This window comes from Artibeus jamaicensis, unplaced genomic scaffold (assembly GCF_021234435.1).
Source record: "Artibeus jamaicensis isolate MK-2021 breed Jamaican fruit bat unplaced genomic scaffold, CSHL_Jam_final contig_797, whole genome shotgun sequence".
In the NCBI taxonomy this organism is placed as follows: Eukaryota; Metazoa; Chordata; class Mammalia; order Chiroptera; family Phyllostomidae; genus Artibeus; species Artibeus jamaicensis.
The window spans coordinates 19,765,503-19,778,985 of NW_026521977.1; the positions used below are offsets into that span (position 1 = coordinate 19,765,503).

The 13,483-nt window shown below is 45.0% G+C and overlaps 1 protein-coding gene across 1 annotated transcript in view; it reads right to left on the bottom strand.

Annotated features, from left to right (window-relative positions):
- Nucleotides 1-3,441, bottom strand: part of ABTB2 (ankyrin repeat and BTB domain containing 2) — a 166,303-nt gene extending 162,862 nt beyond the window's left edge. The window contains exon 1 of the mRNA XM_037128223.2: nt 2,128-3,441. Within this exon, the coding sequence (XP_036984118.1) occupies nt 2,128-3,010 (883 nt within the window). The 5' untranslated portion in view covers nt 3,011-3,441. The remainder of the gene's footprint in view (nt 1-2,127) is intronic.
- Nucleotides 3,442-13,483: the final 10,042 nt, after the last annotated feature.

A 13,483-nucleotide genomic window follows, 5' to 3' on the forward strand; every position in this document is an offset into this window, starting at 1 on the left:
AATTGCTTGGGGTGGGGGAGAGGGGTAGGAAAGGGGCCAAATCATGGGGTCAAAGTCCCATGTAATGAAGATCCCAAGGAGTGAGGACCCTAGATAAGAAATGGCCGTTTACTGGAAGACACCTATGTTCTAGCATTTTCTGCCCACTCTGCATTTTCAGAGAGAAACAACTGCCCTTACTAGTTTCAATTTGTAGTTAGACACCCGGAGATGTTCCTCAACCTGCAGGGCCTGGGATCTGATGTGAAAAGTATGTTTTTGTTTCGCTTTGTTTGCTTGGCACCTCTCCGTCCACCTTTATTCTAGTTTGGTTTACGGGGCTTGGGTCTCTGTCTTTTCTCCCGGGAGTCTTTACTTCTTTGACTTCTGTCTGGGCCTCCCCTCCGCCAAAAGTTCAGAACTCTTCCCCTGGACTATGACCACTGGATGGAAATCCCCCTGCCCGCCACTTCCTCTCTTGGAACTCTTGTTCCCGGTGTTGATGCCACAAACCTGGAGGGCAAAGCACAATTATCAGCTGTGACATCATCAACTGAGATTCTGGATGGACCTCAACTCTGACCTCAGAGAAGGAAAATTAATAGACAAATGCTCTCCCATTCCAGGCATCTCCTTTGGTCGTGCCAGAATTAAAAATAAAACCAATGAAAGTCAAAGTCAGCCATGCTAATACATACAGACTGTCTTTAGAATAAGGTCTAAGAAGTCAGCTGCTCTCCTTGGAATTGGGTCTAATAAAAACAAAGCTATTTGCTTTTCTCCAGTGGCTAAAGCTTAAACTCTGGAGCCTGCCTGGGTTTAAATTCCAGCTGTCATTTAATGTCTGTGTAATCTTGGTCAAATTACTTAGCTGCTGGGTACCTTAGTTCCCCGATTTGTGGATACTAAGATTATTCCCCAGTGGGGATAATACTATAGATACCTACCCAGTACAATTGCTAGTATTACCTGAGTTAACATATACAGTGCTAAGAACAGAGACAAAAACATTAAGTGCTAACTTTAAATTTTAACTATTATGATCATGTTAAACCATGTTTATATTTGACTCCCTTTATGCCTTTCCAGTACTCACCTGACCTCTTCCACTGACTGCTTATTTGCCACTGAAAGCTGCCCCCCAGATGGCCTTCCAATCAGATTGCCAGGATGTCTAGCTATAGTACCTTTCTAAATAATTTATGGTTTGCTGACTCCTGAAATTGGAGTATGATAGGCAGTTTGATGTTGAATGGGTGTCACGCCCTAACCTTTCTAGGGAGAAGGTCAAGTGCTTTCCTTCCACCCTTTGCACAAAGCCATGTCATCCTTCAGAGAAATTCAACTACCCAATGGTTTCTTTCCCAGGGTTGACATTATGCAGTTGCCCATCCTTCCTTCCCATCCCTTTTCCCCAGTTTCTGTCAGGAAAGCCCATAAAGTTGTGCATTTAATACAACACAGTTGGTTGGTGACACCTTGGAAAGTCAGGCCCTGGGAGCCAGTATATGATCCTCTTTCTGGGAAGAGGACTCAGGAATCACCCGGTTCCATCACCCTGGGCACACAGAGTTAAGAAGCCACCATTACCTAGCCATCTTCCAGGAGAGGGTCTGAAGGGCATCCTCCAACCCAGTAAAGCCCAGGGAGGCAGCGCCCGTCCCGGCCTTGCTGCTCCCTTCCTCCCATCCCACTTGGCTCAGGTCTTAAGAGTGTCAATCCCTTGGCTGCTGCTATTAGGCTGCAGAAACCCAAAGGACAGAACTACAGTCAATGTGCCCAACTATAGGGAAAGATGCCAACTACAGATCCTCTCAAGCAAGGCAAGGAGCACAGGACAGTAAGCTTCACTTAAGAGAGGTTCAGAAATGGCTTGGTCAAAAGGTTCCATCAGTGAACGGCTCCCAGAGAGTGACAATGACACCCAAATCAGGGTGGAGATCAACCATGACTTTACCCTCCAAAAGTCTGTCGCTAGAAGAACAATCACCGGCAAGAGCCACTTAATGAACCCCTCCATCCACAGATCAAACGCTTTCTCTCAGGTTCTGGTACACCCACCACCTTCCTCCAGAAAAAAAAAAAAATCACCCCCTGGACAGGCCGGGGCAGGATTTCTCTCCCATCGGTGGGGGCCCACGCGCTTACCATTGGCGTTCTTGCCGCAGATAAGATGCTCGTAGGGCTGTAGGACTCCCCAGAGTTCCGCGTCGTTGTTGATGACCATCTCCAGGGCCTCGGCGGACACCTCCCCGCCTCCAGCTCCTCCGCCGTCGGGGCTCTGGCTGGCCAGCACCCTGGCCCGGATCTCCTCCACCAGGTTCTCCATGCACGCTGTGAGAGAGATGGCCGCGTACTCGTGGATACGCACGGAAATGCGGGTGTCCACCATCCAGCGGAAAAAGCGGCCCACGGAGAAGGTGAGGCCGCAGCGCGCTGACTTGCCGCGGCGCAGCCCGTCGCCGGCGCTCATGCTATACAGGGACAGCGCCTTGACCGCGGCCAATGTGCAGCTCTCGGCCAGCGCCCAGCTGTGCACCAGGCGCACCGCGCTCTGCACCTCAAAGCGGGTGCACTTGGCGTGCAACACGCTTAGACGCTGAGCCTCGCGGGCCACGCGGATGAGCGCCCTTCGGAGGAGCCCCGCCAGGCGCCTCACTGCCTCGGCAGAGAAGACGGGCAACCGCCGGCCGCCGGAGCCTTTGCGAAGCACCCGGGCCACGTCTCCCTCGGTCCAGGGGAACTCCTCCAGCTCGGGGAGGCGCGGGCAGCGCGAGAAGAGGTCAGCCACTTCAGGGTCCTCGGGTAGCACTGTATTCACCGTGTCCCAGCTGTTGTGGCGGCTGTTCATGGAGCCGGAGTAGCACCACCAGGCCGCCCCGCGGTGCTGCTGCGCTGAAGAGTTGAGCGCCTGCGAGTTGGACTTGGAGGATGAGAGGCTGAGCGAGCGGCAGGAGTCCCCGGCCCCATACCCGGAGTCCAAGGTCAAGTCCTCCAGGGTCTTCAAAGTGGAGCTGTACGTCCCGGCCATGGGGAGCCTGCCGGGGGCGGCCTCGCCGAGTGAGGGGCGCTCACAACTCCATGCTCCCTTCCCCAAGTGGACAGAAACAAGCTCTAGGCTCTCTGGGGCGCCCTCCTTCCTTTCGACGCTGAGGGACTCCGCAGCCGCATTGCCCGCCCGACCGGCGGCCGCGGGAAGGTGGGAGATTAGTGGCGGCCAGAGCACCACGCGCTTTGCGTCCGTGAGCAAAGCTGTCACTAGAATGGCCCCCAGCCGCTGCTCCTCAGCACTCCCTCTTGTCCACCTCAACTTCCCGCAAGCAGAGCGTCTGTACTCCGCAGACAAGGAATCCCGAGAGAACAGGGCGGCGGCAGCAGCGAGCAGAAGGAGGCGGCTCCTGGGGCGGCGCGAGTCCGGGACCAGCCGGCGAGAAAGCGCCGGGCAAACTTCTGCTAGGCAAGGGCCGCCTGTACAGCTGGGTACCTCGCCGCCGCCGGCATGCAAATAACCCTGGGCGACTCACCAATCATCGGCCGCGACGAACAGAGGCTAAACCAATGATCTCTTAGAGGGACGGCTCACTATGTAGATTTCACTCCCTTGAGGGTGAATCCCTTTCGCGGCGGAGGCGGGGCTGGAGGCCGAGAGTCTGCCGCTGCTGCTGCAGGGATAATGGGGGGGAGGGGGGCGGGGAAGGAGAGAGAAAGAGCGAGGGAGCGTGCGGGAGGTGGGAGCAGAGATCCCGAAAGAAGGGGTCCTAACGTTAGTCTCGGGAGGTGACGACTTAAAGAAAAATTTCGAGGAAAAGCCACTGTACGCTGCGCCCTTCCCGATGTCCAGGGGCGTTCACAACTCTCTTTCAAGTCGTACTGTAGCAGAACACCAGGGCCGGCGTTTGGAACGTAAATCAGGGGGACAAGAGAATGGAGGAGGGGGCCCGAACTCAGGCATTACGCTTCTCCCTAGACTTTCTGCCAAGCCCCTCCCGCTTTCTGAGGCGCAACTCCAGTGGTTTCCAGAGGAAAGAGGTACGCCCTGGCTTGCTCCTCCTCCCAAATCCGTCTGGGTCTTTACCTTGCGGTCTAGGCTCCAACCCAAACAGACTATCTTCTTAACCTGGAACCTGATAACTGGACGGACTGCAGGAGGCCTGTGACTTACCCACCTTCACTTAAAATTACACACACCGTTTTCTGGGTATTACTCTGGGGAGAGGGTCTTAACTGATCAAATTCTCAAGAGCCCGTGACTTCCCTGTTACGCCTGCGCAACCGTGCTTGCTGTCCGGCGCGAGCGTCGAGTACCTCCGTGTGTAGGGTTATAACAGGAAGAATGCGAAGTGAGACATGTCCCTAGCACTGACCTGAGTTTGAACACCTGCCTGAATGCACCCCTTCCTAACGGTGCGTCCCTGGACGTGCCGCATATTCCCTCAGAACTTGGTTTCTTTCTTCCAGGAAAACTGAATGCTGACCTCCAAGCAGGGCTGTTGTAAACCTGCCTCAGGGTGTGTGTCCAGAGACGGTCAGTCAGAGCGCTGTTCGTTCTCGCAGTCTGACGCCCGCTCCACTCCGTCCTGCTGCTGTTCTGTAACTATTCATACACACATGCACGAACGTGCCTATAACCCCTCCAACAGAACTGACAAAATGAAGAAAGAGATTGTGCACGCGTTTCCTTCAAGGCAGCCTTCGTGCCCCTGAATGGCTCCTTTGTGCTGTATCTTACACAGTTCTGACCTTGGGCCGGGAGTTGGATACGAACGAGAAATGTCTGGTTTGTGTCCTTCCTTCTTAAATTAATGAGCCTTTCCCGGTAAAACTCCTTTTTCTTTGGCAGTTCTAGCTTAATTTTGCCCCTCTGTGGGTCTTTATTGATGCAATATCGCCGCCTCGTGATTAGAACTGGGAACAAAGTCAAGGATGGGAAGTGGTATAGAAGACAAGTTTGTGGAGACCAAATTAACAGAGGACACAAGTTGCGACTATATCTTACAGAATTGAGACAAGAAATCAAAGTAGCTAATGAGGTTCAACTTGTCAAAAGTATGATAACAAATTTGATGCAACTTAAAACTTATCAGGGGAAATATAATATTAAGGCAAATGTTGCCCTCTAATGGATGTTTAAAGAAAATGAAGTCTCCTCAAGTTTTTGTTCTATTTTTTTTCCTTTTTGTTGTGCTGGACCTTTAAAAATAACAAAAATCACTGAACTAGAAATTTACAACGGAGAACTTACTGAAGGGAAGGGTTATGTGGAAAACTACCCTGAGTTTTTCTTTGGTGAAAATAGCAGATGTGATGTACCTTCATATATTCAAGTTACTGGACAACTTAAAGTGTAATGATAATCAAACATGCCAACATGTTTTGGAATCAGCCAAATTTCGGAATCTTGTGGCTGTTAAAATGCACCACAAGGATTTGTTCAGAATATTTCAGCTACTGGACAAATAACTGAGTTTCATTAATAAATCACAAAGAAAGAAAAAAATGGAGAGGAAACCTGTACACTAAGAGAGACTTCAAAGACATATGAACCCATCACAACATGGGAAATTTATTTGGAATTTGATTTTTTATTTTAAAAAATCAATAAACATTGGACCTCCTGAAACAAGTGGTAGTAGGGGACACTGCCTGGACATTTGCTATTATGAAATCATTGTTGCTTATTTTTGATGTGGTAATGCTAGTGAGGCTATGTTTGCTAAGTGTTCTTATCTTTGAGGGCACATCATAAAATGAGTGTTTTGTAAAGTGTTCTCCATTAGAAAAAAGGAGAAAAACTCCTGAAAAAATCTGGTACAGTGGCTAGAAAGTTTGAAAGATGATTGAGGCGATGAATCTCTTGTCTTTCACATATTCCCTGAAGTCGTCCATAGCCCACTTGAGGACCGGAGGCACAAAGTAAACCCAGAATGTGTCTGGGTTTGTGTGTTGTGTAATGGAAGAGAAAGGAAAGGAGGAGAGCAAGCTAGTGGTAGTGGACAGGACGCCCGAGTCATCTTAGAAATGAAACAACCGGCTGATCGCACTTAATCTTTTGGGAAGTTGGCAAGTGGGCAAAGTAAAAAACTGGATCAAGGGGAAAAAAGGACATGACTTCTTCCACATATGTGTATGTTTAATTAAGGCAATCTGGTAGTAATGTGTTTAATCTTAGGAATGCGAATGTCACTAAAAGGAAGTATCATCGCAATTCAGGCCTGGCCCAAACACAATCTTTGAAGAGAAACAACTGTCATGTAGCTGGAAATATTAAAAAGGACATGATGAAAACACAGCAAATATTGGGAGAATTCCCAGAGGAGTGAGCCATTAAAAAACAAATCTGGGGTTGCCCATGCAAAAATTATATAAGAGAGAAAGCTTGGAATAAAATTTAGAAATGTTGCCTTGGGCATGGTCTCATATTTATTTCTGGAGATTAAGGGACAAAATACCCTAGGATTTATCTTAAAAGCAAAGAGGTCATAATCCCAATTATTTAAGTACAGACAGAACATTGTTATAAGAAAGGTAGATTATGGCCTTGACTTTGGAGAGTGGCCAAGCTTTAATTTAGTTTGTGGATCATTTTTGGTACATTCTCTCAATGACATTTATTGAACACCTCCTGGGTGTGAAACTGTGCTAGATGCCACAGAGGTGCATTAGACAAAGTCGCTGCCATAAAAAAATGTAAGGCCGACGTGTAGATACAGGCACAGGAGACTAGCTATTTTGCAAAACATGCTTTGCAGAGCTGCTCAAAAAACCACAGACCTAGGGCCATTGACAGTTCCTTGACTCACCACACAGGTTGGTGAGTTTAGAGAAAAAGGTACGGAGGAAGGAAATACTACCGTGAAATGCAAAGAGAGCTGAAAAAGGTGCGGTAGAACACAAGTATACTGTGGTTAGCAGAACACTCAGTTGTTGACAAATGAACTGACAGTGTGAAAACCCGTGACGTCATCTTTTCATTTTATGCAACCCGGGTCGGCTCATTCCGGACAAGGCTATTGTTTCCTGAACCTTACCACTACAGAGGCACACAGATCACTTGAAACGGAGAGTACTAAGATGACTAAGGGGAAAAAAACTACATTTCCCCAGAGCACATTCTGCAGAATACTTAGTCTCGAGATGGTTTGGTGGTTAAATTGGGGAAATTTTGCAGTCTGTTTCTCCCTGTTGTATATTCACGATGAACAATATTTTATTTAAGATTTTAAAAAATCTAGTATATCCCAGGCTTAACTGGACAGATAATATTCCCCATCCCCACAGAGCTTCTATAAAGTAATTGGAACTTTTTATTGACCTTGAAGCAGAAAAGACAACGGCCATCTTTTATATGCCTCTTCAGTTGGTGGCGGTAGGGCAGGACCCTTGGGAGAAATCCCAAAAAATCCCAGAGCAGGGCAGGGTTCACCATCTGACCCCTTCACAAAGCAGGGAGAGGGAGGGGTGGTAGTTGGTTCTCTCTAAGTGGGAGAGAGAGAGAGTTGGCATCACAGATTTATTAGTTGGTATTATAGATTAAGCCATCAGCAACTGCGGGTTAAGGGCAAGACTTTTAAGGTATAAGCTGGAACTTTAAACTACAGACTGAATGAAAATGACAAGACAGAAAACCGAGGGACGATGGCCAAGTCCCTATATCTGGGTGTTCTGTATAGCACTTATCAGTTAACTTCAGCGGTGCTCTTCTATCCTGCTAGAGAATTTACAAGGTTAAGTATGACATTCAACTCTGCAATATTTACCAAACGTTCATCTTTGAAGACTCACCTAACATTCTTATCACACATCTACACGACTAGCCTCTTTTTCTGGAGGTCCTGGTTCAGTAAGCCTGGGTGTGACTCAGGTAAAAAATATTTTAAAACAAATATTCCCACATGATTCTTTCAGGCAAGTTTAGGAACTAAGGCATTTGCCTATTAAACCTGAAAGTGCCTTAGCACATGTTTAAAAATACTAATTCTTGACCCCCTACCGGCAGAGATCCTAATTCAATAATTCTAGAGCCGGTTTTCAACCAGCCAGTGTCAGGTGATTCAAATGCATGGTGTCCAGGAAACTTGCTCTATAATTTGCCAGTTCAGGAAGTTCCGGTTTTCCCAGCAGGTGGCGCGCTCGTTCGCTTTGCTAAAACTCACCAAAAAAGTCCAATTCCTTGTTCATGAGCTGGATTTTTAGAAAAATTTTAAACCTCCCACGTGGAAAGACCTAGGACCAAATGGCTATGACTCTTGATAAGTTTCTTCCCAAATTCGAAGATGTCTCTGTGTGTCCTTGAGCAAGAGTGCTCAGTATTAGGAATGACTGTAGACAACCCCATGCACAGGGATGGCTGAATGGCAGATGGGACCAGAGAAAGAAAATGATCCTCAAAGTTCAGACAGTGGTCTCTTTAGTCTTCTAAACGTCGAATAGTTGGAAGACAATTAAGGCCACAAATATGGTGAGAATGTGTCTTAATTTAGCACTGACTGGTTAGAAATTGAACCATATTTTAGTCTTTACAAGAAACAAGCTAAATCAGAAGAATAAATCTATTTGGAATTGAAGAGGTTAGTGGGCATTAGGGGCGAGCCCTATATTGCAGATAAACACTGGAGTACAGAAAGTTTCTTGGCTTAATTTGGTCAGCAAAGTGGGATCAGACACCTTTAGAAATCAAGATTTGTTGACTTCTAGTTGAATGGTCTTAGATTTACTAATTATTTACTATTTAATTTAAGAAAATTATTGAATATTCTAAACATACACAAAAATAGATTTTTATAATGAACCACTATGGAGCTTTTGCTCAGTTTTAATGGTCATCAATTTATGGCCAACCTTGTGCACACCATCACCTGCTTCCTCGTCTCCAGGATTTTAAAAAGCAAATCTCAGACACCATAACACTGAGCAACGTCCAGTGTTTTTGCCTACTGGGCTGACTCAGTGGTTTGGGGCAGTTCTAACGGGCCCATCTTTAACCTTAGTTCTGCTAGTTTCACATTAAGAAAATATGCCCTAGGGTAAAAAAATATTGCCCCTGATAACAAGAAAACACGTAAATGTGGCCTCTGCTCTAGATTATGGGGTTCAGGGTACATTTAGCTAGGGTAACTAGGTTTCCCCTCCTAGGCGAAAATTTCCCTGTTCTTGGTATGAACAATTACTATTAATCTGTGCTCTCAGTTTCTGAACTGATGCCAACACACTCCCAGCTTTTATCGAGTGGTGGTCCAAAGGTCATTCATGGGTTGTAATTCTCTAATAATTATTTTTCCTGCGTGTGGTTTGTGGTTTTTAAATCATCACCATCCCCCAAGTTAGAAAAGGGGTCCCTTTAAAGTTTACATTAGGAATCTAGGATAGCAAGTTTATCTTTAGTATTTACATGTTCTTCTTTGTTTACAATTTGTATTTGGAAAAATGAAATGAAAATAAGTAACAACCATAAACCCACCACTTAACAAGGTGTGTAAAGCAGGAAGTGAAAGTTCTTTGTTTATTCCTTCAGGCTCCTGTCCCTGAACAGTTGGGCCTTCCAGAATTTTTCCTGAGGCTTAACCGATGTACTTCTCTTTCTACACAAACTCACACACACACACACACACACACACACACTCCACTTTTTCTTCACAGATACGGGCTTGTGTAACACACATGTTCTGCAAGATACCGTGTGAAAAGACATCATGGACATCTTTCCAAGTTAGTAGTAGATGTTACTGTGTGTACAGTAATGTATTTTTAATGACATTGTATGGTATACCATCATTTCTCTAGCCAGCCCTTCGTCAAGGAGCTTGTCTTCCTTTCTCTCTTCCTTTCTTCCTCTTTCTCCATTCTTTCCTCCCTCCCTTCCTCCTTTCCTTCTGCATCTCTGTATTTCTTTATTTTTCTGTCTAACATTGTGATAAACCTTCTTGTGCATGAATCTTTTTCTACCCATGCAATTATTTGTATATAATAGATTCCTAGAAATGGAATTAGGTCACAGGGTATATGCACTTAAATTTTTAAAAATAAATATCACTAAATCCACCCCCCCAAGGTAATCAGTTTATGTGCTGCCTTCTCACATCCTAGTTGTCTTCTAAGGTTCAACAGTTTCTGCTCCCCAGGCTTCTCCTCGAAACCTTCCCTGGTAGTCTAGCCCATTTCAATTTGCAACTTCCTCGCCACTTAGTGCTCTTATCTGTTTCATACATGACTATTATTTAAAACAGCACACTTTGTTAGACAGATCTAATGAACACCTTGTGTGCCCTCATCCCAAGGCCTACCTTCTACTTTCCCTGCAAAGATCCAATTGGCCGTTTCTCCGAAGGTCCCCTGCTCCTTTCAGTGGGGTCTCCTGCAGTCATCCTTCTCGATGAACCTTCCGTAGTCCTCCCAGACCCCGCCTCTTGGTCCCACTTCTGCTGTACCCACCCCTTGATATAGTGCAGTGCAACTGTTGTTCACCTGTCTGATGTTTTCCATTTTACTGTGGGCACCTTGAAGGCAGGGGTTTTATTTCATTTAACTGTGTATCCCCAGTTCCTACCCAGCACACGGGCATGGGAAGCATCCAAGATTTTTGTTGAGTGGATGAATGAATGACATTTACCATGTGACCCAATGATGTGACTGAATTGTTTCATGGGTATACCTATGTTTTCTTGTCAACTACATTGACTGTTTTCTTTTTAAGATAGGATCCCTGTTTTATATCTCTTGCTCTGCACCATCTTCCATCTAGCAGGGGTGTCCAAACTTTTGGCATCTCTGGGCCACACTGCAAGAAGAAGAGTTGTCTTGGGCCACACCTTAAATACACAAACACTAATGAAAACTGATGAGCACCAAAAAGGTTTTCAGTAAATTTACCATTTTCTGTTGGGCCACATTCATAGCCATCCTGGGCCTGATGTGGCCTGTGGGCCGCAAGCTGGACACCCCTGCTAGAGCCTAGCAAAGTGTAAGTGTAGAATGGGGACTCATTTAGTATTTGTTTCATTAAATTTGTTTCATTTGTAAGTTCATAAAATGCTATGATTTAGAACACTTAGAACACCATCTCTTTGAATGATTGAAGATCAAATAGATTAGCTAGAGAGAAGCCAGACTGCAGCAAACTACATCATTTAGGCTGGCAACAAGGAAAAGTCACCCCAAACACAGTACACAATTGAAAAAGAACTAATGAAATAGCTCTTCCCGTCACCTCACAACCTCCCTACAGAAACTATATTTTCCAGGGAGCAGAGGAAATATAATCAATACTCCTAATTCTTGCTTATTGTCCACATGACATTATAGGAAGTGATGACTCAGACTGTGGGATCTTAATGACAAGAGTAAATGCTATTTGACTCATCTGCTCATTAATGAGTCCGGCATTACAACCTGCTTTCTGAAATTCTTCAGGAGCAATTAATATCATAATGTCGATTAGGCCACTCTGTCTTTGCTGTTATTTTTAAAGTGACTTTAATTTTTTGAGCAGTTTTAGGTTCACAGCAAAGTTGGGAGAAGGTACAGAGATCTCCCATAATGCCCTGTCCCCACACAAGCGAGGCCTCCCAAGTTGTAGGTGCCCCGCCCCCCGCCCCCGCCCCTGGGTGGTACATTTGTTACAACTGACAAACCTACACTGACGCATCCTTGTCTCCCAGGGTCCATGGTCTCTTAGAGTTCACTCTTGGTGTTGAGCATGTTATGGGTTTGGGCACATGTGGAATGTCACATATCTACCATGATAGTATCATATAAAATAGCTTCATCACCCTAAAAATTCCGTGTTCCTCCTGTTCATCCCTGTCTCCTTTCAAGCCCTGGCAGCCATTGATCTTTTTACTGTCGTCATAGTGTTGCTTTATTCAGAATGTACTACGGTTGGAATTCATCTGTCATGGAGTTGGAATTCACTTTCCAAAGTGTTGAGGAGAGAAATAAGATTGGCCCTTGCTCCAACTTAGTCCAGAAGCTGGTGACTTAAGGTTATCTAGTGGAACTCTTGGAGTATAATCTTGCGGGCCATGTCCTTAGTTATCTGTACTCTGACTCCTGGTTGTTTCTAATATTTGATAACTGGGGCGCCCTGGAAACCAGGAGCTGTGTTGGAATCAACACACAGTCATGCCCACGTAGGACCTGCCTCGGAGGCTCTGGCTGGTTGCTTGCCATTGAAGGGATTCCCCACCTTGTTATCCTGCTTCTCATTTTCTTGAATAAGAATGTAATCTTCTGAGAACAAACACCTCTTCATTTGATCATCTTGGAATGGACCAACATCACGTACAAGTTTGCAGAAGGAAATATACCCATGGTTTTGGCTAGCCACAGCTAAATGTGGCTCAAGAAGAACCTTGCCAAGAGTGTGCTAATATACTTTGAGATGCAAATATCAGTAATAGAAAAAATATCACAAAATAAACCAACAGACAAAAAAACAACAACAAGTGAGGAGGCGTTCTGCAAGTCATTCCAGGCAGCCTGTCAATCAGCTTTAAGAAGACATTGCATTTCAGAGCGAATCATCATCTGAAGGTGGTACCTCCAGTTTGCTGCAGGGATCAAAGCCACTGACCTTTGGTTCATGTCCCTTTGATCAAGTTTAATCTACAGCAGCAGTACTAAAACCCAAGGCCACAAAAAGCAACTGAGTTGGGAGATACCTATTAGCCATTGTCCCTGAATCTCACGGCTGGTGAAGCATTCCAAATGGTATGTGGTATCACATCTTGGAATGTGTGGTAAGGAAATGAGAATGAGCACAGATATTTAGCAACAAAAAAATTCATTGCATTATTGTTAGTAATCGTAAAAAGATAGAAACAGTGTAAATGTTTAACAATGGCAGATTGCTAAAATAAACAATAGAATATCCATGTAGTAGGATGTAACTACTTTAAACGATGTGGTAGAAATATATCTTTTATCTTGAAATATGTTTCTAATATAGTAAATAAAAAACATTATAAAATATGTATGTTTTCACCCCATTTTTGTTATAAAAATAGAAAACTTGAAATACTAAAGAGCTGCCCTGGCTGGTGTGGCTCAGTAGATTGAATGCTGGCCTGAGAACCAAAGGGTCACCAGTTTGATTCCCAGTCAGGGCACATGCCTGGGTTGTAGGCCTAGTCTCCAGTTGGGGGTCCATGAGAGGCAACCACACATCAGTGTTTTTCTTCCTCTCTTTTGCCCTCCTTTCCCCGCTCTCTAAAAATAAATAAAATCTTTTAAAAAATACGAAAGTGCTAATGGGCTCAAGGTAGATAAAATGGATGAGGTTACAGTTTAAAAGTATCTTTTAAAAAATTTGTCTGCATTTTCTGATCTTCCTGAAATGAGTATGTAAATATGTATTGATTTGTTACAGTAAAAGCAATAGATTTTGAAAATAAAAATGCAGGGCCTGGCTGTTTAAGTATCATGGAAAGACATGAATGAACCAAACATTGTGTAATATCCACTTTTCTCCCACATAGCAATTTGTGCTACTAATGACATGTGATACAAA